At 37.3% G+C, this 26,561-nt stretch overlaps 1 protein-coding gene across 2 annotated transcripts in view; it reads left to right on the top strand.

The window, feature by feature from the left end:
* The window catches only part of SMURF1 (SMAD specific E3 ubiquitin protein ligase 1), a 104,939-nt gene that overhangs the window by 62,863 nt on the left and 15,515 nt on the right, over positions 1 to 26,561 (top strand). For both annotated transcript variants that reach the window (XM_063088898.1, XM_063088897.1), the window contains exons 2-10: positions 16,276 to 16,314; positions 17,374 to 17,482; positions 18,602 to 18,735; positions 18,889 to 18,954; positions 20,159 to 20,234; positions 22,045 to 22,286; positions 23,056 to 23,140; positions 24,471 to 24,617; positions 25,674 to 25,872. In XM_063088898.1, the coding sequence (XP_062944968.1) occupies positions 16,276 to 16,314; positions 17,374 to 17,482; positions 18,602 to 18,735; positions 18,889 to 18,954; positions 20,159 to 20,234; positions 22,045 to 22,286; positions 23,056 to 23,140; positions 24,471 to 24,617; positions 25,674 to 25,872 (1,097 nt within the window). The remainder of the gene's footprint in view (positions 1 to 16,275; positions 16,315 to 17,373; positions 17,483 to 18,601; positions 18,736 to 18,888; positions 18,955 to 20,158; positions 20,235 to 22,044; positions 22,287 to 23,055; positions 23,141 to 24,470; positions 24,618 to 25,673; positions 25,873 to 26,561) is intronic.

The raw sequence follows: 26,561 nt of genomic DNA, 5'->3' as shown, positions 1-26,561 counted from the left end.
CATTTCCACTTTGACTTTCTCTTTAATCCAAGAGTTATTTAAAACTCTTTTAAAATTGCCAGATGTGTGGATTTATTTAGGATATATATTTGGTGCTGATTTTTAAAATTACATTTAATGAATGAAGGCAGATTTATCAATTTGGGAAGTTTGTTAAAGGTTCCTTTGTATGTAGTCAGCTTTTCTAAATTCCATGTGTTTGAAAAGGAAAACACTTTTATTGAGGTGATTTTTCTCTTTCATGATGTCACTTCCTATAAATGTTTGGTGATTCTTAGTTTTGTGTTCATTCTGGCATCTGAGATCTCCTATGTTTTAGTCAAGGTGCAAAGGGATGAGGGGAGGAGGTAGAGACGTGCTGCGGGAGAAGCTGTTATTCTGTGCACTGGACACACTCTGTTCTTCAGTCATCTGTTACCTGCCAGAATGCTGCCCTGTGTCCGAGAGCCAAGCTTCTATACTCAGGGTTGCAGCTGGAGGCAGAGCCTGGTTCCTGGGTTGCTGGCCCCTTGGGGGTGGGGGGTGGCATGCCCAAGCACCGAGGAGCCTGAGTGCACCTGCTACGGTAGCTCACGTGCCCCAAATCATCACTCTAGGGGCCTCTCAGCAGTCTAGTGGCTTCCCTGGGCTTCAGCTTCCCCACTTCTCACTTGGGAATGCCATGAGTATTGGTCCCACCTTCTCAGTAGCAGTTGCCTGTGTGTGGTGGTGTCATTTGTCTACAGCTAAGGTTTCCCTCTCTTTGTTTGTTTTCCATCTTTTAGGGATTCCTTTTAATCTGTGAGCAGAGTTGTGTACATATTTATCTTAAATATCTATTCTCTAGTTCCTATTGGTATTGTGAGGAAGGTAGCATATGATCAGTCTGTCAGTCTTGAAACCTAATAATCTGTCAATTTTATTCACATTGGAAATATGAAATGAGGCTATCAGTTTGGTGCTACTGTTTTGAAAGAGATGAAAAGTCACAAGATTTCAGGTAGCAAAGCAATGAGCAGAGTAGTAGAATGAATAGTTTCAGGGCTCTGTGAAAACTATTCTGTTTGTGAATTAATTTTTAAAAAATTTTATCTTCAGGACAGTTTTCAAAGCTTTGTGTTTTTATGCTCTTATTGACTTTAGTGACATTTCTTTTTCATTTGCTTCTGTCTCCCTTAACATTTTTATGTATTAACCTGAAAAAATGCCATATCTGGCCCTTTTGAGTTGCATGATGATAAAAATCATAAATGGAATATTAATAATCTGAACAAAGAACAGAAAGTGGAAACAGATATAGTATCAGTGACTGTGTTGAGAAGTGGACTAAAAATTCTTGCCACTGTCATCACAGTCTTTTTCACAGAGTCACTAATAAATTGATAAGTAAGATTTTATTTTTCCTCATAAATACTATTCATATAGTCATAGTTTGCAGAAGACGTAAAAATTATGAATAAGCAAAAAGAAGAAAATAAATTATACCATATTAGTTTATATCATTCCGGACTTTTAAATACACGTTACACACACACACACACACACACACACACACACACAGTTTTACCAAAAAACTGGTCACACTCTACACACTGTTTTGTAACCATTTTTTGTTTTGATCTTTTTATTAATAGACTTTATTTTTTAGAACAGTTTTAGATTTACAGAATTATTGCAAAGATAGTACAGAGAGTTGCTATATTACCCCCCTCCCCCCACACACCTGCACAGTTTCCCCAATTATTAACATCTAATGTTAGTGTGGTACATTTATTACAATTAAAAAACCAATAATAGGGCCGGCCCGTGGCTCACTTGGGAGAGTGCGGTGCTGATAACACCACGGCCATGGGTTCAGATCCTATATAGGGATGGCCGGTTCACTCACTGGCTGAGCGCGGTGCTGAACGCCAAGCCAAGGGTTAAGATCCCCTTACCGGTCATCTTAAAACAAACAAACAAACAAAAAAACCCCAATAATAACATATTATTATTTATTGAAGTCCATACTTTATTCAGATTTCCTTAGTTTTTACCTAATGATTTTTTCTGTTCTAGAGTCCCATCCGGGATATGACATTACACTTAGTTGTCATGTATCCTTAGACTCTTCTTGGTTGTGACAGCTTCTCAGACTTTCCTTATTTTTGATGAAATACTGGTTTTGAGAAATACTGGTCAGGTGTTTTGTAGAATGTTCCTCAATTGGAATTTTTCTGATGTTTTATTCATGATTAGACTGGGCTTATACTTTTTTTTTGAGAACGATTACAGAGGCAATGTGCCATTCTCATTACATAATATTAAAAGTGCAGACTATTGCCATGACTTGTCACTGTTGATGTTGACCTTGACCAGCTGGTTGGGGGTAGTGTTTGTCAGGTTTCTTCTCCACTGTAAAGTTACTTGTTTTCCCTCTTTCCATATTGGGCTCTTGGAAGAAAGTCACTATGCACAGCTCACACTTAAGGAGTGGGGAATTATGCTACCCTTCCTGTGGGGTGGAGTACCTACATAATTTATTTGGAGTTCTTCTGCACGTTACATTTGTCTCTTCTCTCCCATCATTAGTTTACTTAATGTCAGCATGGACTCATGGATATTGCTTTTTTAGTTTGGGTCATGTAAATCTGCATGACCACACCAGTTGTCCAGACTGGGTCACAAACCCCTTACACGCCAGGCTGGATCATCAGACCCCTCACACATAGGTCTATGAGCTAGGTAACCGGCAGACAGGTCCTTGGAAGCCATAGGTTGGAAAGGCATGGCCGCTCCTGTGGCGGTGGCCGCCCAAAGCAGTAAACTTCAGCCAAGGTGGCGGCCCCACGCAGGCACACTAACTCCACCCACACACAACCTATTCACAGCAAATGCTCGGCAAGATTCTGAACATCTGAGGGGCCCTGACCATTTTCCTGTATTTTCCCAACAGGTTATAACCCAGTACTATTTTGTTTTATTGCTCAAAATGTTCCAGCTTTGGCCATTGGGAGCCCTATTAGTTGGCTCCTGTGCCCCTTTGACATACACCTACCAATATAGTGGCATTTTTTTTTTTTAGCACTTCATTACTGTCTATAATGAAGATGCTTATCTACAAGATGCTCATCTTGTATATCACCTGTCCCTGTGTCAGAATCAGCCACTTCCTCATAGAGCCCTTTTTCTTTATAATGGAGAATGGTATTAGAAATGTAACCTTTTTTCAAACTGAATGTACAGATTATTGTCCCATGTCATTATATATTTTTGTTCAGCACTACAGTTTTGTTTTGTTTTGTTTTTATTTTTTAAATCAACTTTATTGAAGTATAGTTTACCTGTAATAAAATGCACTCATTGTAAGTGTGTAATTCAATGAGTTTTGACAAAAGTATGACATTTACATCACCACCACCATGTCAAGATTTGGACATTTCCATCATTGCAGAAAGTCCCTCATGACCTTTCACAGTCAGTCTTGCCATACTACCCCTGGACCCATCAACCAAGGATTTGCTTTTTATGACTATTGATTAGTTTTGCCTATTCTAAAATTTCATATACATGTGATCATGTAGTATGTATTCTTAAGTATTTCTTAATGTTCCTGAGATTTATCCGTGTTGCTGCATGTATCAATAATTCATTCTTTTTGATTGCTGTGTTATTCATTGTGTGAATATACTACTCTGAACTGTTTTTAAAAATGTGTAGTTTTTCTCACATCAGCAACCAGTTCTGATACTGACTGGGTATCCCACAATTCAATTCAATTCTGACACTAACTGGAGTTAGCACAGACCCCACAGGTTAAGGGTTCAGTCCTACAAGACTACTCTTGCTTTATACGCCAGTTGCAAGTCAAAGGTTGTCACCTGTACTTCCAACCGATAATAAAATCAAGGGTTTCCACAACCCCCTCCACAGGTTCAGTGATTTGTTAGAATGGCTCACAGGACTCAGGAAAACTCTACTTCCTGTTACCAGTTTATTATAAAACATACAACTCAGGAATAGAAAAATGGAAGAGATGCATAGGGCAAGGTATGGGGAAAGGGGAGCAGAGCTTCCATGCCCTCTCTGAGCACGTCACCCTCCCAACACCTCAATGCCATCACCAACAGGGTTGCTTAGGAGTTTTTATGGAGGTTTCACTTTAGGTGTGATTGATTAAATCATTGGCCATCAGTGATTGAACTCAACTTCCAGTCCCTCTTCATTCCCCAGAGCTCAGTGGGTGGGGCTGAAAGTTCCAACCTTCTAAACATGCCTTGGTCTTTCTGGTGACCAGCTCCTCTCCTGAAGCTGTCTAGGGCTCCCAGCTACCATTCATCTCAATAGCATACAAAACACTCATCACCATATGTTTATCCATTCACTTGCTGATGGATGTTGGGTTATAGTTTTTGGCTATGGTAAATAAAGCTTCTGTGAACTCTCATGTACAAGTATTTTTGTGGATATATGTTTTCATTTCTTTGTAAAAACATAGTAGAATTACTAGGTCATAAGGTAGATGTTTCCAAAACAGTTCTCCAAAGTGGCTGTCCCATTCTGTGCTTCCATAGGCAATGTGTAAGAGTGCCTCCACATCCTCACCAACACTTAGCAGTGTCAGCCTCTTTATTTTAGCAACCCTGGTGGGTATGTAGTGGTACCTTACTATGGTTTTCATTTGCATTTTACTGATGATTAGTGATGTTGAGCATGTTATCATGTCTTCACCAGCCATTTGATGTCTTCTTTGGTAAAGTGTCTATTTTTTAATTGGGTTGTTTTTGAAAAAGACAAGTCGACACCAGTTGACACCAGAGAGAGCTCGTTTTATTAGGCAGCACACACACATATATATAGGGTTTTAAGGGAAAGCTGATTGGTTTAAAATACAATCCCTATTTAGCATACCACATGGGGCTTGGAGGGGAGCTGATTGGCGTGCGATTTGCGCCGGCGGGAAGGAGAATGCGGAAGAGAAGGGCAACCAGCGCCATGATGGGGTGCGGCCGAGAAGGGTTTATGTGATCAGGGTGTGATCCCTTGGGGCATTTGGGTTCTTATAGTTTTTCTTTTGATTATTAAGTTGTAAGAGTTCTTTACTCTGGATATGTCTTTTGTCAGTTATATATATTGTGAATATTTTTTTCCCAGTTTGCCTCTTTTCATTTTCTTGGTATCTAGTTTTTACGTCATAGAATTTAGTTTTTATGTTTAAGTCTATGATCCATTTCAAGTCTATTTTTGTATATGATGTGAGGTAAGGGTTGAGGTTTGTTTGTTTGTTTGTTTTTCCATAAGGATGTCCTATTTATTCTAGCTGGATATTCCATTTTGCAGTTTGGAAAAGACTATCTCCCCCCACCCCACTCCCATTGAATTATTTTGGTAACTGATAAAAATCAATTGGTTGACCTATGGGTCTATATTTGGACTTTGTATTCCATTCCATTGATGTTTATGATTGATTTAGAAATATTTAAGTGTACAGCTCACTGAAGTCTCACAAACGGAACACACATGTACAGTCAGCACCTAGATCAAAAAATAGAGGATGGCCAGTTCCTGAGATGCCATCTTCATGATTACTTCCAGACATGATATGTCCTGCTAAAGGATAATCACTAACCTGATTTCAACAGCGTATATTAGTTCTGCCTGTTTTTGTACTTTATATAAAATGGAATCATACAATATGTATTGTGTCTTTCTTTGAATGTTATGTTTGTGAGATTCATTCGTAAATGTATATGTAGTTATAGTTTGTCATTCTCATTGGTGTAAATTATTCCATTTTGGGAATACCACAACATCTTTATTAGTTGTACTGTTGATGGATATCTCAGTGTTTCTTAGTCTTTGGCTATTATGAACTCTGCTGCTATGACCCTTCTACTATATGATGAACATCTCTGTGTGCATTTCTGTAGAGAACACATGTAGGGGTGGAATTCCTGGGTCGTAGTGGATTTTTCTTTTTAAGTTTTAAATGATCTCAGAGTCCACTACTGGCTACATTGATTTGCAATTTTTAAGGTTGTGACAAATTGTTTCATTCTTAATGTTCACTTGTCTCGATGAAGTAGCATAATTCAGTGAACTGTGTGGCTTTCATTCATGAGATGGATCAGTTCTTATCTCCATTACCAACTTTGCCAGGTTACCTTGAGCAGTTGCTTAATCTCTCTGAGCTTCTATTTTCTCCACTAATTGGGCATACATTTCCATAAAACAAAGACAAAGTTTCTAAACCATCCACTGTGATTCCATTTATAGGTTTCATTGAGTGTTTCTGGCAGTTGTATTGGTCAGGTGGTTGCCTGGGAGACAGTCTGCTTTCCAGGGTGGTGTTGGAAGCTCAAGTTGCAAACTGCTCATTAGTTCCTGGATGTAAAATTACCATGAGCTTTTCAGGAGATGAGATACTAGACATGGAGGATGAAGCGTTGGAATTAATAAACATTGTCATTATTTTATGGCATTTGAATAAAGGACATTTGAAAGGAAAAATAAACAGGTTTAGAGAGATAGCATTAAAAACTGATCTAGGAACTGATTACTTTTGGATTATAACTTCAAGTGTTTAGACAAAATTTTCTCTAATGAAAACCTGAATTTCCCATGGTCAAAGGCAAGGAAATATGTTTCTGCATGTAAAGTTACCCTGACTCCTGATGCCCTTAATCTACTCTAACATGGTTGGAAAATAGTCCACTGGGTTTGTTTAAGATAGAAACATGATCTGAAGACTGAAATTGTCCGTTAGAGAGACTTTAAATGAGACACTTGTCTTATCTTCCAAGGCAAAAGGTGTCTAGCCTGTAATACTTGGGAAGAAACCAAACAAAAGAAAACAGCTTTGGAAGTTGCTTCCTGTGATACCTGTCTTCTTTCTTCACCCCAGAAGAAGTCACCATGCTTCAGGACCTACAGATTCTGTGTGGCAAATCCATGGTGTTAGGAAAAGCAACATTTTAAAGTAAAAATGTAAAAATTAAGTATGTGCCTCAGTTATAGATTTTCTTGGAATGTGCTAGCCTAACAAATCCTTGGAGACCATCCTTTAAAATGTAAAAATGACTTTGTTCATTAATGAGAGCTGTGTTCAAATTAAAAGTTCCAAATACCCTCTGGACTTTATTATTTCTTTTTGACGTGTACTTTATTTCTCCCTTATTGTAATATTACCTCTGGTTTGAAACTATAGTATGTGTTTTTTCTTAGTGCCATCCACATGTCACTAATTATCTTAAGAAATGGCATAAATGAGGGCCGACCCATGGCTCACTTGGGAGAGTGCGGTGCTGATAACACCAAGGCCACGGGTTTGGATCCCTATATAGGGATGGCCGGTTAGCTCACTTGGGAGAGTGTGGTGCTGACAACACCAAGTCAAGGGTTAAGATCCCCTTAGCAGTCATCTTTTTTAAAAAAAAAGAAAGAAATGGCATAAATGTGTTCTGAAGAACAAGATCTGTCCAGTGGTAGTGTGCAAAGCCACCAGGCTCTGGACTCACACCACAGTGGAGGTTCTTGCAAATTATTGCATTCATTCATTCATTCATCCAACCAAGCAATTATTCCTTTATTTCAACAAACATTTATTGAGCACTGATTTATGCCGGGCCCTGTGCTCCATAGTGGGAATGTAATGGTTCAGAAGATAGTCTCTGCCTTCTTGGTGCTCATATTCTCGTGGGCAGTTGGGCAGTTTTTTAAAAAAGTAAGGTCATTACCTAATTCATTTATTCAGCTAATATTTTTAAAGTAACCTCTGTGTGCCAGACACTGTTTCGGGCTCTGGGGATACAGTGGTGACTGAGAAAGACACATTCCTCATTACAGTGGAGCTAGACATTGAACAGTGTATAGAGAAATAGAGGATTCAATTTTAAATTCTGCTAAGAGCTATGATGGAGTTGTGACAGTGTAGAGTGGGAGGGGGTGGAAGTGGAGGTGCCTCCTGAATCTTTCCGAGTCTTGTCGCTTTCACCCATACAGTGGAAAAAAGGACACCTGCCCTGCATGCCCACTTGCCTTATCCTGTGAGAATAAGTAGAGAATAATGTTGTTAAAATGTGTTTTCTTAACTTAGTTTTCCCTGAAGAAATCACTTTATCATCTAATGTTCTCTAAGTAGTGGAAACATGTATGTGTGTTGTGTGCATAAACTTATTGAGAGAGATTGGAAAAAAGTGTTTCCATAAGCAAATAATGCAATGGAGTTCAGTTCTACTGTATGGGCTTAAAGATTTTGGCACTTCGAGTCTGCTGATGTAACTGAAATGTGATTTTTTTTTTCTCTTAAATGCAAACTTGAGGGTTTCCTAAACTCATGTCAGAACTGACAGATCAGTGGCTCTGGTACAGTTGCTTTGAAAGTGGCATGGGAGTGAAATACACTAGCCAGAAGACCTTACTCATTGCCTTTATCAGGGATTCTGATTTTCCCCTTTTTTGTAGCTTAAAGGATTTTTTCCCAGGGAAAATTTTAGAAGGTGAGTTTTAAACTTAAAAGTTAGATGAAGTAGACCTCTAACATGTGTTGGCAGCTATCCTAGGTGGTAAGTTGTATTTTCTAATAAACGAAAATTTTAGTTAGATGTTTTAAACTGTTGAAATGATAGCTTAATTTTTTGTGTTTTTATCACTGTTATTCTCCTTGGTTTACTTTTTGTTTCTTGTTCATCACAAGGTCCATGTTGCATGCCCATTGAGTGGCCAATATCACATGAAAACATGTCTACAAGGGTGAAAGACAGGGTTCCTCCTTAAGAGAGCTTAACTTAGCTGGGGGACAAAGCCACCTGTATGGAAAGTAATTGGTTCTTCAAGTAAATAGGGTTAGAAAGAGAGAGTAAATTGTGGATGGTTAGAATAGTAATTCCCATATCTATCAAGACATTACATGAATGTGAGTATCAACACAACATTGCCAACTTTTAATTTTGTCAAGTCACTGTTAAAACTATCACCATTTTTTTTTATTTCACTTCATTAAAGAAAGAACATTTTAACATGAAAAGAAGTAGGAAAGACAACATCAGAACAAAGAACAGCTGTTTAAATTTTTTAAGTTAATTAGTTCAATTTTATGAAAACCCCACTACATTGTTCTTATTTTTGATTTTGGCATTAGTGAAAATGTTTTCTCAGAGGGATGCTTGGGAAATGAATAAGGCTTCCCTGAGAAAGTGCCTGTCTGGACTGGGAAGACAGAGCACAGGAAAGAGAGGGATTGTCAGGCAGTTGAGAGGCAAGGATAACTGCAGGTAGTCATGGTCGGGGTGGGAAGGAGGGGTCAGAACTGAACCATACTTTAAGGAATAGTGGGAAATAGAAGGGATATTAGGGAATTGGGAAACTTTAAAACCCAGAGAGAAGTTTAGATTTGTGGTAAAATATAATAAGAAGCCATTAGAATTTTTTGAGCCTAAGAACACAAAAATGGTATTTCAAAAGATTGATCTGGTGGCCAAATGTCTTGTGGATTAGGGAGGCCTCAGTTACAGAGGGCGCTGTTCTGAGTAGGTGAATCCAAGAGTAGGAGAGTGGGTATAAAAATAGGGGAATGGACAAATTCAAGAGACATTTGGTGACACAGATGTATGTAAGAGGAAGAGGGAGGAGTAAAAAAATTACAGTGAAAGTTTCTAGCTTCAGAGGATAGGAAAATAGCAGAAGTACTGACACAAATTGGAGAATTTTTTGAGAGAGAATAACGTACTAATTTGTATTATTGTAGCACATCCTGGGAATGGGTGAAACCAGAAATAGTATTTTCGTGACCCTATCTTTTGTAAGGGACCTGCAAAGAAGCTTGTCTTACTAATGGAATGTCATGTTAGCAAAATATTTCCCTTCCATATTTTCAGATGCTTAGTGAACATTATGTAAGTTGCTCTTACCATATCCCCAACATTAGGAAAATTATGGTATGTGATCAGAAAATTATGGGATGTAAGAGACATGATTTGGCCAAGGTAGTGGTGAAGCCGAGTTAGAATTGAAGCAACCATGCCCTGGTCTATACTGAATAATAAGCTTAGTTTTCTGTAAGAGTAAATGTCTCTTATCATTGTTTATCCCCAGAATCTCATTTATAATTGGTGCATAAACTTATTCGTTTAAAAATGAGTGGTAGATCTAGATGGAGTGGGATTTTATGCTGTGTAGTAAATTACCTTTTATTATTGTATCTCTTGGAGTGGACAAAGAGAATTCTACCCCAAGATCACAAAATTATTTTCGTGGAAGAAATCATATGCCATCAACTTAACTAGGTTCAGAATGACTCTAAATGATCTTTACACAAAATTGTGGCAAAATTATTTTTGTGCTAACACTACTGAGACCTTTTTTACTTTATGATGTAACCAAATTCCACTGGAATGAGCCTTAAATTTAAATTGCTATCTTTATAAATATGAACAAGGATTAATATTTTTGAGGTATGTGACCAGAATTATTCTATTCAGAAGCAATCTAGCACTAGCACTTCAGAAAACCAGGGCCCAGAATTGGTGGATAATATTTGGGGCTGGAAAGGTGAGGTAGGTAGGGGTCAGAGCATCACAGGTCTGGAGTTTTACAGTGCAAAGCCACTGGAAATTTTTAAAAAGGAGAGACACATGAGGAGGAGGTTTAAGTCTTGAAAAGATCATTGTTCATAGCTGATGTTGGGAGCTTGGCCAAGAGTGGAGATGCTGAGAAGTCGACACATTTGAGAAGACTGAGGCAAAAGGACAGCACGCAGTGTTCTGGCTTGTGCAGTTGAGGGGTATGCTAATGTTCTCTGAAATAATGTCCTGGGAGAGGACAAGATTTTTAGTCAGAGCGGCAAGACCTCAACTTCAGTTCTGACCACTTTGAGTCTTATAAAACATTGAGACTTTCAAAGCTTTGGGAAAGAAAAAAGAAGTTGAAGGCAACAAAACATTATAGCTCAATTTGAAGAGAGTTCAGAACGATGGTCGATTTAAAGTTAATATAAGAAAATTAATAGCTCTCCTATATCTAAATGACAATTAGAAGAAGCAACAAAAGGAATGATCCCATTCATAACAGTAGCAAAATACTTGAGTAAACCCAATACAAATGTGCAAGACTTTTATGAAATACTTTATAATCTCAAAGGCATTAAAGAGGAACTTAAGAAGTGGATAAATGTTCTACATTCAAGAATGAGAATAGTCAGTACGGTAAAGAGGTAAAATTCTCTCTCATTTATTTATGAAGTGGTTTTTAAAAATCTTGCTCAGAATGATTCTGAAGCTCAATGGGAAAAATAAGCATGGGAGACCAGCCAGGCAAATGCTGAACAAAGAGTAATGCTGAGGTTTTAGAGGCATGCATTTTCTATTTAAACATTTCTGTATTTTTAAATACATATTACTTCTGTGTCAGAGAAACAAGAAGTAAAACACTAGCAGGACTGTAATAAATTATGATCTATCCACAAAAAAGACAGGTAGAAAGGAAGGGTATAAAGATGACACTAAAGAAGAAATGCTACCAACTGCACAGAAATAAAAAGGATTATCAGTAAATACTATGAACAACTGTATGCCAACAAACTGATAGGTGAAATCAACAAAATTCTAGAAAGACATGAACTACCAAAGCTGATTAAAGACGAGAAGGGGGCCAAACCCGTGGTGCTTGGGAGAGTGTGGCGCTGGGAGCACAGGGACGCTCCCGCCGCAGGTTCGGATCCTATGTAGGAATGGCCGGTGCGCTCACTGGCTGAGTGCCGGTCACGAAAAAGACAAAAAAAAAAAAAAAGAGAGAGAAGGAAAAAAATCAGAATAGGCCTATAAAAACTTAAAGAGATTGGATGAGTAGTTTAGAACACTTCCCACAAAGAAAAGCCCAGGCCTAGATGGCTTCACTCGTGAATTCTACCAAATGTTAAAGAAGAATTAATACCAATTCTTCACAGACTCTTAAAAAAAGAAAGAAAAAGGACGTAACATTTCTCAACTTATTTTATAAGACCAATATCATTCTGATACCAAAACTAGACAAAAACAACAAAGGAAAGCAAAACTACAGACCAATATCCCTTATGAATATAGACATAAAGTCCCTCAGCAAAATACTGGCAAATTGATTACTGCAGCATATTAAAAAGATTATGCACTATGACCAAGTGGAATGTATCTTAGAATGCAGGGTTGTTTTAACATTGGAACATCAATTAATATGCAGTACACCGTATCAATAAATAAAAGACAAATACCAAATGAGCATCTCAATAGATGCAGAAAAAGTATTTGACAAAATCTAATACCACTTCATCATAAAAACACTTAAAACTAGAAAGAAGGAAGCTTCCTCAACCTAATAAAGGGCATCTGTGAAAAACCCACAGCTGATATCATACTCAAGGTTGAAAGACTGAATGCTTTCCTTCTTAGATCAGGAACAAGACAAGGATTACTACCACTTGTATTCAATATTGTACTGAAGGTACTGGACAATTAGGCAAGAAAAGGGAATAAAAGGCATCAAGATTGGTAAGGAAGAAGGAGAACTATTTGCAGATGACATGATCTTATATGTAGAAAATTCAAAGGAATGCACAAAAAAAGTATCAAAGCTAATAAATGAGTTCAGCAAGGTTGCAAGATATAGGATGAATATACAAAAATCAGTTATATTTCTGTACATTATCAATGAGCAATCTGAAAACTAAATCTAAAAAACAATTCCATTTGCAATAGCATCAAAAAAATAAAATAGGTATACATTTCATAGGAGTGCAAAACTTATCTTCTGAAAACTACAAAACGAAGTTAATTAATTAATTTAATTTTTTTAAATTTATTTTTTTGAAAGTCTACAGATGTTTTCTTCAGTATTCAGGCATAAATTAATGACATACTTTGACATAAAATTTGAGCTCATATCCCCCTACTGCCTCAGTGGCAATTCTTCATATACTCCAGATGATCACAGGAGATTAATCTACACGATAGAGGGGATTTGTTAAGTCAGTCCATGATTTTCTCTTGTTCCATGAGATGCACCAGAGAAATGCTAGATTAATTTGCAGGTGGAGCAATGGCCTGGAACTTCACTGCTCATCTTAGTTCTTTTTGTACATATTCTGCCCAGTTCAAGTTTAGCAATTGAATTTTCCTTTTTTAACATTACACATTTTTTGCTCTTATTCTCACTGTAGTGCAGTATTACTGAATAAATATTTTAATGCAGAATATGTGGTTGTGTACATATTGGAGAGTAAGGAAATCGCTTGTGGTGAAGGAATTAAGATGCATTATCTGTATACAGTAGGCAGTAGGAATGAGAAAACTTAGTTATGCCATATTATATTCTTTGTAGATAACCTCAGGCACTCTGAACGTCTCTGGAGAGCTAAAGTGAAATCATAATAATCACATATATACATTCATTCTTGCCTGTCATGATAAAAAGCAAAAGATAAAATTTTAATTAAATTCGTTATGTCTTACTTTGAAATTTTATATTTCCAAAGAAAATGAGTAATTCATCATCAGAAACTATAGATAATTTAGTCAATACTAATTTGGGCGTGAAATGTATCATCATAAGGAATTCAATCAGCTCTGTGAATTAATAACTTCTGATGATGTCTGTATTAGAAATGCCCTGAGGATATAATCAAAACTTTAGTTTTAGTTTTGCTCAAGCACATGGTATTTAACTAGTTTTGGTAAATGTGTGTGCCTGTATTCATAAGCATTTTGTATGAAAGAATTTAAAGAAGATCTAAATAAGTGGAAGAACATCTCACGTCCACGGATTAGAAGATTCCATATTGTTAAGATGGCAGTGCTCCCCAAATTCACCTATAGATTAATGCAATCCTTATCAAATTCAGTCTGTCTTTTGCTGCAAAATTGACAGCTGTTTCTAAAATTCATATGGAAATTCAACAGATCCATAATAGCCAAAAACTCTTGGGAAAAAAAACGTTGGAAGATTCATGCTTCCTGATTTCAAAACTTAGTGCAAAGCTATGGTAATCAGATAGTGTAGTCATAGCATAAGAAGAGACATATAGATAAGTGGGATAAAATTGAAAGACCCCAGATAAGCTCTCACATTTACAGTGAATTGATTTTAACAAGGGTGCCAAGACAAGTCAATGGGAAAGAATAGACTTTTCAACAAATGGTACTAAGACAATCAGATATCCACCTGCAAAGGAACCTCTTCACAACATTTTTATATATACATATATAGAGAGAAAATAAATATGTGTGTGTGTGTGTGTGTGTATAAATTAACTCAAAATGAATTAGAGACCAAAATATATATTTAAAAACTAAAAATATAAAACTTTTAGAAGAAAATATGGCAGTAAATCTTCAAAACATTGGGTTAGGTAAAGCCTTTTAGCTATCATACCCAAAGCACAAGCAACCAAAGAAAATAGATAAATTGGACTTCATTAGAATTAAAAACTTTGGGGCTTCAAGGGATACTATCAAGAACGTAAAAAGGCAACCCACAGAATGGGAGAAAATATTTAGAAATCATACGAGTATACCTCAAAAAGTTCATGGAAAGATTTGTATTATCTTTCAATTTGATTTTTCCATGAACTTTTTGAAGTACCTCATATGTCTGATAACGGTATTTAGAATATTTGAAGAATTCTCACAACTCAATAATAAAAAGACAAATAATCCAATTTAAAAATGGAGAAAAGATCGGAAAAGAAATTTTCCAAAATAGCTAATAAGTGCACGAAAAAAATGCTCAGTCGTTAATCATCAGAGAAATATGCAAATCAAAACCACAGAGATACAAAAACACAGGGACAGACAGTAAGAAGAGTTAATAAGGACGAGGAGAACCTGGAAGCCTCATATGCTGCTGTTGAAAATAAAAAATGCTGCAGATGCTATGGAAAACAGTCTGGCAGTTCCTCAAAATGTTACATATAAACTTACCTTGACACCCAGCAATTATACTCATAGGTTTATAACGAAGAGGAATAAAGCATATGCCTACTTAACAACCTGTACATGATTATTCATAACAGCCAAAAAGTGGAAACAACCCAAATGTCCATCAACCCATAAACAGAAAAAGAAAATGTCGTCTATCCACACAGTGGAAGATTACTCAGTTATAAAAAAGAATGAAGTACTAATTCATGCTACAACCTGGGTGAACCTTGAGAACATTATGCTAAGTGAAAGAAGCCGGTCATAAGAGACCACATTTTACATGGTACCATTTATATAAAATGTCCAGAATAGGCAAATCCTCAGAGACAGAAACTAGATTAGTGGTTGCCTAGAACTGGGGAGTTTGAGGGTAAATGAGAAGTGATTGCTAATGGGTGTAGTGTGTCTTTTGGGGTGATGAAAATGTTCTGAAATTGATTGTGGTGATAGTTGTCCAACCTGTGAATATACTAAGTCACTGAGTTATACATTTCAAGTGGGTGAATTGTGTGGTATGTGAATTAAATCTTGATAATGCTGTTATGTAAAAAAAAAAAAAAAAAATACTAAGTGAAAAGTTTGCAGAGCAGTATATATTATATGAACATATTTTTTGTAAAATAATATATTTATAAGTCCTTAATAAAACATTACATTCTTAAAAATTAGTAAAATCTGTGAAGCACTCAAAAGAGCAAAGTACTAATAGTGCATTCTTGTTGTGTAGCACTTTCAATGTGTAGCAGGTCTGCTGACAACATTTCTTAACAGTAATTGATACCACCTCAATATTAAAATAATAACGACAATAGCATTAATTGCATTCTTTCTATATGCCAACACTGTGCCAAATTCCTAACATGCACTTTGTCATTTGTTTTTCACAACACCCTGATAATGGCCTTGTATTTTCTACTACCGTCCCCTTGCTTTCTATTCTCCAACATACCAAAGTTTACAGTTACAAAATTGTATTATTTATCTGAATATCAAAAATGCATAGCTCCTTTGGTTGTTGTTAGCAGTAGATATAAAGGTAAATACTTCAGGTCTTTATTTGAATTGGTCTTTATGTGATCCTATGAAGTGTAAGAGTATATCAGTAAATCTATCTGTATGTTCCAAGCAAGATTTTAAGTGTAAACAAAAGGATTTTGTATTTGTTGTAGTTGATCCCCAATTTGAGGAGATAATGCTTTTTAGATAGTTGTTGGTTTTTTGTTTAATGTGATACTAAATTTGAAAGATAACTTCTCAGCGAAGGTAATTTTTAGAACCGTTTTTTTTTTTTTCATTGCAAATAGAGTCTAACTATGGTGGAAATCTTGTACATGAATGCTAACCCTCATCATTTTTGTGTATTTGTTTTTAGTATTATGTGCCAAGAACCTTGCCAAAAAAGACTTCTTCAGTAAGTAAACACCCAGTTTTGCTCTCTTGTAGTATTAATATTATTCATGAATTTCCGAAATTTTAAACTTTTAAAAAAACACTAGGCATATTCTCCTGAAAGTCTTGCCCTTTACTAAAAAGAAACCATGGTTTGACAAACTTCATTTGGAGCTCTCTCATTCCCCATTCCAGCCACACCCTGCTTTCTCTGCCTCCCCACCCATTAGTGTATTGCTTTCCACTGGCTGACGTGCTCTCAGCTTAAATACAAATAGGATATTTTTCTATAAAATAGCTGGGTTTGAGTAAAATTGATAATCAAATTTCATAAATTAAATCACACTTTAAAAGCCTTGTAATGAAAGCAAGTATAAAAATAAATAATCTTTTTCTAAAGGAAGGAGTCACTTATTAACGTAAGAAATTCACTTACTATAAAGTAGGTGCCTTCAGCATTCAGTTCTTCACACACTTTCTGATCCTCACAAGAATGCTGCTCAGTTCTTAAGTGGTATTATTCACACTTTAAAAATTAAGAAACTTAGGCTCAAAGGCACTATACAAGTGGCTAGGAAACTCCAGAGTGATGGCTCGCCTGCAGCTCTGTCTCCAAAACCTCTTACCTTGACATTTGTCTGATCTAATGAACCTCTCAGATTCATACTCTAGCATGCAGCGATTTACTGAATTAAGACTTGGTGAACTCTCGCTTCCATAAATAACATTGGCTAAGATCGGTAAACAAGATTTCTGGACATTTCTTGGAAAGTATAAATGCAGTTTATTTCAGATACCTTTTCCTCCATTTAATTAGTCCCACTTAGTGCTCATCAGGAATGGAAATTTGAATTTAAGCCTATTTGGAGGCATACTGGGTTGTCTCTCTTAAAAAGCTAAATCGAATAAACTTATTTTGCCATTGAAACTAACCTTACATTAGAGCATAAAATGTACAATGATAATTTTCTTTCCCAAATTAGATGATCTTGAAGTACCCTTTAGCCTGAAAAGACTGTGTTCTGTATCACGATGATAGATCTGTAATCTCATCTAGGTGTGGCTGTCCTTTCTCCTCTAGGACTCCCTGACCCCTTTGCAAAGATTGTTGTGGATGGGTCTGGGCAGTGCCACTCAACCGACACTGTGAAAAACACGCTGGACCCAAAGTGGAACCAACACTATGATCTGTAAGTTGAACATTCTATAAGCCATTTGGGGAGTGGCAGGAAGGTAGATATCTAGCTTTTAAGGGGAGCATTTAAGTTAAAAAAAAAAAAAAAAAGGATTACTAACTTTTTATTGATAACAAAAGTGATTAGCCAAATGAATCTATATTGCCTAATTTTAGAATTCATGTACTTGGAAGGTCTTGCATTTGGCATTTTCATAGCTTTTTATGGTTTGGTTCATAAGCATGCTCCTCAAACTTGTCAATCTCCTGGTCATCTTAGCAGAAAAAGGCCATAATCCATGTACCCTACATGCTACTGTTTCTCAGGAAAACCCTAAACCTAGTTGAAGTTTTTACTTTAAAAATTCATTATTATGTGTATATATTACTGTTTATTTTTTTAAATTTTGCTTTTTAGTACAAATATATTTTCTGCAAGAGAAAATATAGTTTTGCATGATTGAATGTATAGCAGATAATTTCTTATATTCATTCAAAAAATGGATTGTACTTTAAAGATCACTATTTTATATGCACCCATGTTTCCATGTCCCTGCTAAGAAATTTTAATCAAAGTAATACTAAATGACTATTTTTTTATTAATACAAGTTATACTATATTTGGGTGGGGCTTTTAGTAATTATATTCTTAGACTCAGTTTCAATTATACTGTGGTTCCATAAGTGGCTTGGAAAGTGTTTATCAATTCTTGTCCTAAAAGTTACTTTCTATGTTTGACTTGCACTGAGAGTAAGTGGGGGTTTAATGTCTTGGTTAGTATCCTTTTGTGTACTTTGAATGGATCTATGAGCTTATAAGTAGTCCCTTTTTGCAAAGTAATATTCTATATTAATCCAAATTGATGGGAATTTATTAATCATGTCATTGTCCTAAAATATCCGTTATAAAATCCGTTATAAGATTATTATTGTCATGTGCTTCTTACATAACTCATTGTAGTCCTTTTTCTCAGCCCATTGAAGTTAGCAGATGTGTATTTATTGAATGCCTGTTATATGTGAAATGTAGAGCCAATATTATTTTAAAAGGCTCCTTAAGTCAATCAGATAAAATCTGAATGAGATATCGTAATTCAGAAATACAGTTAAGAATGATTTTGCATGTTCTTTTTAGATATGTTGGGAAAACTGATTCTATAACCATCAGCGTGTGGAACCACAAGAAAATTCACAAGAAACAGGGAGCTGGCTTCCTGGGCTGTGTGCGGCTGCTCTCCAATGCCATCAGCAGATTAAAAGATACTGGATGTAAGAACCAAGTGCTTTTCTGCTTCTTAATGCAACTGAAGGAAGATTATGAGGCATCTTTTTTTTTTTTTCTTTTGAATGCTGAATACAGAATTCCTGCCTTCCTCTCTAGTTAACATTCCTTGGGTTAAGTTTTGAATTGTTTGTTTGCAGACCAGCGTTTGGATCTATGCAAACTAAATCCCTCAGATACTGATGCAGTTCGTGGCCAAATAGTGGGTAAGAACTTTCTCGTCTGTATAAAGAGATGCTTTTACAGAACGTAACATTCAACTCTTCATCACTGAGAAATCCATGTAGGCACTGATGATGGTAACATACTTCAAAGGACAAACCACATACATGGGTCATCTCTTCAGTACTAGAAAGTTTTGTCCTGTGTGGTTTTTATTATTTTATCTAATTCCCTTCATCCTGACATTTAAAGTTGAGTTATAACCCAGGTACAGAAAGATTTAGGGTTATAATTTTAAATGTAATTTTAATCATCATATTAATGGACAATTAATTTGTCATTATGTAGATGATAAGATTGGTGGCCACATATGCAAGAATTGGGAAATCACTTTTTCTGGAAGACCCATTGTTTGTAAAAAGCAAAGATGATTTGTGAAGAATTCCATGTAATATGATTTATAGAGTCTAAGGTTTGCATTATTTAGAATGAAAAATGAAAATGTCCTAATTACAAAGTGTTGACTACAGGCATTCTGTTGGAAATGACTTATCTTTAAGTTGCTCATCCTGTTAACCACCCCATTTTTATTAGTATTTTAGGTTAACTCAAATGTTGACTGTATGCATGGCAAGGAATCAAAGACAATGGTATTTCAGCAGACAGCAGAGTAATTTTATGACCCCAAATCTTTTTAGGTATTGTCTTATGAAGGCTTGACCTGAGACAAACAGTGGGTATACATCCTGAAAGCTCTCACAAAATGCTTTCTGTTTGCATTTTCTTCTTTTCCTTGTGCCAGGGGAAGAACAACTGAGAACAACTTTTTAAGTGTCTTTGTTGTTCATAGTGGAGATAGAGAGTAAACACTTAGATTAATCTAGACTTTGCAGATACTGAAAGCGCTCTCTGTGTCCTTACTAAACATAAATCAAAATCTTCTTAAATAAGGTAACTTAGATGAACTGAATATTGCATCTTGTTATTTTTATGGAGACCATGAGAAACAGATCCCCCTTTTCTGCCCCATGTTTACAAGAAATATTCCAAGTGGTATGTGGTGGTTTTCAGCTATTGGAGTAAAGTGCTTCATATTTGAAAGCATAGAGATATATGTGCGTATGTATGTACGTATGCCTCACTTTTTTATGATATTGTACATAAATCATAAATTTGCAGTGGCTCACTATGTTACAATTGTATAAAATACTACTGGATTTTAATGCAAGCTATTCTTTTCTGTTTTAGTCAGTTTACAGACACGAGACAGAATAGGCACTGGAGGGTCTGTGGTAGACTGCAGAGGACTGTTAGAAAATGAAGGGTACGTATAACTGTGGTGATACGTGCTGAGGTCTCTGCTGCCTTAGGCTCTCAGCCTATGTGAAACTGTCCTTCTGCCTACGTCACTGTGCTGAATGCTTGAGGTGCATGCAAGGACTTTGAGATAGAACTGATCTAGTTTACTTGTCTCTAAAGGAAGCTGTAAAGAATATTGGGGTTGTACCCAAAAGACTCAGGATCCAACTTAAAGAGACTCCCACTGGCCAAAGACGGGGCAGTTTGAGCATCAGTAAGAATTATAACTGCAATGAATCAAAGCACATCAAATCTGTTAAAAATACATGAATATTTAATGACACTTGGGGGAAAAAAAACCCCCCAAACTAAAACAAATTAACAAACAAAAAACCTAAAAAATCATTGGTCATTATCACAATCTGACAAACCCCCATGAATTAATGGACCTAAGCAACAATCACTAATAGTTGCTGACAACATCACAAGAGAGAGATGATCTATATTAACATACCTCTTGGAAATACAGGGAATGAGGAATGTGTCACACAGCCCCAAGGGAATGCAGTAAGCAATATCCAGAATGGGGCACTCTATAGGACAGACAACCCAGTGTTTTCAACAAGTACCCTGCAAGAAAAATAAATGAATAAAAAGGAAGAAAGGAGAACCTACAAGTTAATAATAAAAGAGACTAAAGAGGGCCGGCCCGTGGCTCACTCGGGAGAGTGTGGTGCTGATAACACCAAGGCCACGGGTTCGGATCCCATATAGGGATGGCTGGTTAGCTCACTGGGTGAGCGTGGTGCTGACAACACCAAGTCAAGGGTTAAGATCCCCTTACTGGTCATCTTTAAAAAAAATAATAATAATAAAATAAAATAAAAGAGACTAAAGAGACTTAAGAGACATAGCTACTAAATGCAGTGTGTGGACTTTGTTTGGATCCTGATTTATGAAACAATTGGAGAAATATGAACATTGACTAGTGTTTGATGGTTTTTTAAAAAAATCAATGTACATTTTCTTAGCTGTGATAATGGGGAAAAATCCTTATCTTTTAGAGCTAAAAGATATGCTGAAATATTTAAGGATGAGATGATAAAATGTTGGGATTGGTTTCAAAATAACGCAGTAGAGGGGAGGAATTGGAAGAGCAGCCACAGGATGGTCATTGTTGTAGCTGGGTGATGGGTACAGGGGGGTCTCTTGTACTAGTCTTTCGATTTGTGTATGTATTTGAAATTTTTCAATATAAGTAGTTTTGGGGGGTTTTGTTTGTTTCGGGTTTTTTTGGTGGCTGGCAGGTACAGGGATTGAACTTTATATAAGTAGTTTTTAAAATGTACTTGTTTATAGAGAAAATAGCCTGTTAAGGTAAATTGTCTTCAAAATTGCTTAGGAAGTGAAGATTTATGTTTAAAAAGTACCTAAAGTCATTGTGGTATTTTATGTGACAAGGAAAATCAAGTATTTGGATTTGACTTTAAATTTAAAAAAAAAAAAAAAAAAAAAAAAGAATGTCATTTCACGAGCTCCTTATTGTGCAAGGTTAGTTTTTTCCAATCGTTCAGCTGTACCCTAGCATGAAACTGTACGGTAGCCTTGGTGACACTTTAGATATGTCTCCGTTTGGCCACCTGTTCCTCTCAAGTCTGTTTGTCTTTCTATTTAAATGGGATATGATGAATTTTATAAAACTAAGCACCTGGAACACTAAATTGTTAAAGGAAAGCAGAATGAGCACATGTGACAGCATCGCCTGGAGTTTTCAGGTGCTAGTCTCATGGCTCTACCATGGGGTTCCAATGCCTGCTTGCTCTTCTCCTCTCCAGAACGGTGTATGAAGACTCGGGGCCTGGAAGGCCCCTCAGCTGCTTCATGGAGGAACCCGCCCCTTACACAGATAGTACTGGTGCTGCTGCTGGTGGAGGCAACTGCAGGTTTGTGGAATCCCCAAGTCAGGATCAAAGAATTCAGGCGCAGCGACTTCGAAATCCTGAGGTCCGCGGTTCACTACAGACGCCTCAGAACCGACCCCATGGCCACCAGTCGCCGGAGCTGCCTGAAGGCTATGGTGAGAGAGTTCACCCTGCCATCGAAACTGTTATATGCAGCGTTTCAGAGAGCTTTATTTTTTAAACCTCTTTAGTAACTTCTACATGCCTTAATGGCTGATGTTTACATGGCTGTGCCATTTGATGGTTTTGGCGGTGTAAAGACAAGTAACGGGAAAAAGATGGTGATAAGTCTTGCTAATCATGAATTGTCAGCAGTTGCTTCAATCTTTCTTTTTAAAAATCATATGAAAACTTTAGGCACATTAATACCAAAGAGAACCAAGATGACGTATAGGCTAGATGAGGGTATTTGTAGCGCTCTGTGATTGAGCATGGAAGGAGCAGCATGGGGTAAGGGTGAGAAGAAGGGATCATTCGACAACAAATGAGAACAACAGGGGGAAGACCCAGAAGAAGAGGAAATATAATTCACATGTGGCAGATAGTACCAGAAGTAAGAGCATATGGAGATAACAGAGGTGAAAGTAAGGTCAGTCCTGAGAAGACACACGTACATCAAGGTGTCCCATCTAGCGCATGGCTCAGTAAGTGAGCACTCCTCTGTAGGAGTCACAAAAGAAAGTAAGATATGCCCAGACGTTCCTACAGGGCTGTGACTTGGAGTCAGGCAGAAGCTAACCATGGCCCTTTAACACCTTTTCTCTGTGATTTTAAAGAACGTCGGGAAAAAAAGCTTATAATCTGTGTGAAGATAACTAGAGGATTGGTTGAAAACTCTCCTCGGAATTGAATTTATATAACTGTATCCCCTAATTTCTTGTGCAGAACAAAGAACAACAGTACAGGGGCAAGTTTACTTTTTGCACACACAGACGGGAGTTAGCACGTGGCATGACCCCAGGATACCAAGGTAGGTTTTCTAAAACGCACACCATCCAAATGTTTTTCCAGCAGTTTACTTGGAAAGCCAGTACACTTCATAATGTGTTGTTCTCATTTTAAACTTAAGATATTGATGAATGAAATGATATGATGTCTGGGATTTGCTTCAAACAAATTGGGGTTGGGGAGTGAATAGGGGCACATTTGAAACAAGGTTGACCATGAGTCAATAATTGTTGAAGCTGGTTATGTAGTAGTTTATCATGGTCTCTCTCTACTTTTTTATATGCTTAAAATTTTCCATAATAAAAAGTTAAAAAGGAAATATAAAGACTCTGTTACCCTTTCTCTCTTCTACTTTACTGTCCCTATTGCCTCAGTCCCTTGGGGACCATTCCTGGGGGAGATGAAGCTTTTCTATACGAATTCCTTCTACAAGGCCATACATCTGAGCCCAGGTCAGAGAGACCCCCACCCCACCCTGTAACGGAGTTAAGTTTCTTTTTTTCTTTGCTTTGCCATTTTTTTCTTTTCTTTTTTTAAGAATAGCATTACTTCCTAATAAAATTTTTAGTAATGCTCATTTTCTTTTTATTCATAATTTGTTTCATCTGAGAATAAGCTTCCTGTCTTTGATTTTCCAAGTCTATGTTGAATTTGCAATTCAGTATCTACAATTAGAATGGAAATATTACCTGCAAATGAATGAGGTGTCTCTTTAGTACCCACTGTAAGAAATGACAGCCTTTTGTGTTAATTAGAAAAGCATCTTGGTCAGTAATGCTGTGCTCCCACTTGACTGAATTGTATTGAAATAATTAATCAAGAGCTTAGAATTAAAAACACTTGCTTAACTAAAAGCCAACTTGAAAATGAGAATGCCTCGTCCTTGTGCAGCTGCTCAGTATCGCAATTTTTTGAATGCATGTTAATATATCTCCCTCAGCCTTGAAAAACTTGGTGCTCTCTGGGAGCTTTCCAATGAAGACACCTTCCTGACCTTGAGCATTTAATTTAACCTGTGAATTCAGATAGTTTTCTGACAGCATTCAGAAACTTCTTCTTATTTTGTCCCTCTTTCATATAAGAAATGAGATTCCCTGGGTAGACCCTGTTCCTTATCATGGTTGTAAGCTCTGAAAGTTCCATTTTTATCTGTTGGATGTTGCTGCTTTTTGCAGCAAAGAGGCCTGGACTCATTGGGAGTTTGGCGTAAGTAGCACCATGACTGTACATCTTAGCAGAACCGGGACACAGACACCTTGATAAGGAACCTCTGTGGCTCCTGTCGCTGAAGCTTTGGTCTTCTTCCTACATACCCAGTTGGACAAACCTCTCTGTATCTTCCATTTTGGTAGAGACCTTAACAGTGTGAATTGTGATGAACTTGGACCACTGCCACCAGGTTGGGAAGTCAGAAGTACAGTTTCTGGGAGAATATATTTTGTAGATCATAATAACCGAACAACCCAGTTTACAGACCCAAGGTTACACCACATCATGAAGTAAGACTTTTTAAAACCTCTTTGTTGACCTCTTCCATTTATACTTTAATGTATTGTTTGTACTAATATTTTTCTCAATTTATGTACTGCATTGTTTGTTGGACAATAATAAGCATAAGCAAAATATGACAAATATTTGGAGGAAAACTCCATACCTTAATATCTGAAATTAGCCGTGAACAGTTCTGAAGCCATATGTTGTGGCTGCCCTTTTCTTGCAGCCTAAATAAAATGCACGGAGATGATAGCATCAGGGAGCTTCACTGATGAAGCGTTGGCATGCAGCACTGATGGCCCCTCGAGTGAGAAGCAGGGAAGTGAGGCTTTTCCCTCGTGCCTGCGCAGCCCGCTCAGGAAGGGCCAGGCTTTTTCCTGTGCCCATCATTCCTAAATAACTTAGAACTGGGAATGATCTTGGATACCACAGCCAGTGTTCCGGGTTTTTTGTGTTCTCAGAACAAAATATCCCACAAAGCTCTTCTGACAGCTGACACTACTGGCAAAACTTGAACAAAGACAAATGCCACTTTGTTCATCCTAGTCCTTTTATTTTACCCAAAGTTTGTTCTTAATGAGTGGGCTTAGAAATCTCTTGGTGATAAATATGAGGAATGGTTACCGCTAGATTTCACTCCAGTTATTTGCTCTTGTGCATATTACCTCCCTTCACTGTTATCTCCTTTTAAAAATATTTTCCATCCACTCATTTCATTCTGACTGCCAAGGCACATCAAGTAGTGCATCGGTCATTGTCATATGTATGTAACAGGTGTGTGATAAATGACTGCAATTTCTGTTTTTATGTGTAGTTATAATGTACGAGATAAGTGGTTGCTTAGAACTGGGGTGTCTCTTTTCTTGTGCCCTAGACCTATATTTAGGTTAATGGTGGCCATCAGCAATTTTTACACATCTAGGTACATAGTGATGTCATCAGAGAGAAACATTGCCCCTGAAGTGGTGGGTATTGACCTCTCCTCTCAGGGTGTGGGGTGTGGCTCATGGTAGCCTTACTGTGGCTCCTAGAGTAACTGCGCCACTTCTTTTCCCCTCAAGTCACCAGTGCCAACTAAAGGAACCCAGCCAGCCGCTGCCGGTGCCCAGCGAAGCCTCTGTGGAAGACGAGGAGCTTCCTGCCCAGAGATATGAACGAGATTTAGTCCAGAAACTAAAAGTGCTCAGACACGAACTGTCACTTCAGCAACCCCAAGCTGGTCATTGCCGCATCGAAGTATCCAGAGAAGAAATATTTGAGGTATAGTAGTCAGTGCAACCGGCAGTCAGGCGGCGACTATTCAGCCCTGTTCAGAAACAAATAAGGCAGATCAGCCAAAGAAATCACCTGCCGTTTGTTTTAAAGGGGGCTGTTTTAAATGAACTGCTCTGGGGGCAATTTCTGCATTTCTGTGAGCTCTTCTTTCTGTCTGGTATTTCAGGTATTGATTTTATTACTAAACGAAATGCAAGGTTTATCAGGAACAAGGCCTGTGTAGAGAGAGGGAACTGTATGTATGTAGTTCCTTCCATGGTAAAAGTTTAAAAAATAGAGATTTTATTTCACCTAGTTAAAAACCAGGTGAAAACCTAGAGATTTGTACAGAAACTAATACTAAATAATACTGGAAATCCCCTATCTGAATTATGCAGATTATCTATTCCTTAGTCTGTGCATTTGCCTCAGAATCAGTCATCCCCTCTGCTGACTCTTTGCATGGCATTGCATCTAATGGCACTTTCTTCTTAGAGAAGCTTAGTGGCCATGTGGCCACCCTGTTGTTTTCTCTGGAAATAGGAAGAGCAGATGGTTCCTGGGAAGGGTTCTATCCCTCATGCACCTCCCCTGCAGGATCAGGGTCCCTAAACAGGCAGGGATATTTTCTCAAGAAAGATGACTATAAGGTAGTTTCCACTGTGTTTGGACCATGTCCTGCTCTCCTTTGTGGA

The sequence above is a fragment of the Cynocephalus volans genome, chromosome 3 (assembly GCF_027409185.1).
Source record: "Cynocephalus volans isolate mCynVol1 chromosome 3, mCynVol1.pri, whole genome shotgun sequence".
In the NCBI taxonomy this organism is placed as follows: Eukaryota; Metazoa; Chordata; class Mammalia; order Dermoptera; family Cynocephalidae; genus Cynocephalus; species Cynocephalus volans.
This window is presented reverse-complemented; position numbering and strand designations above follow the sequence as displayed.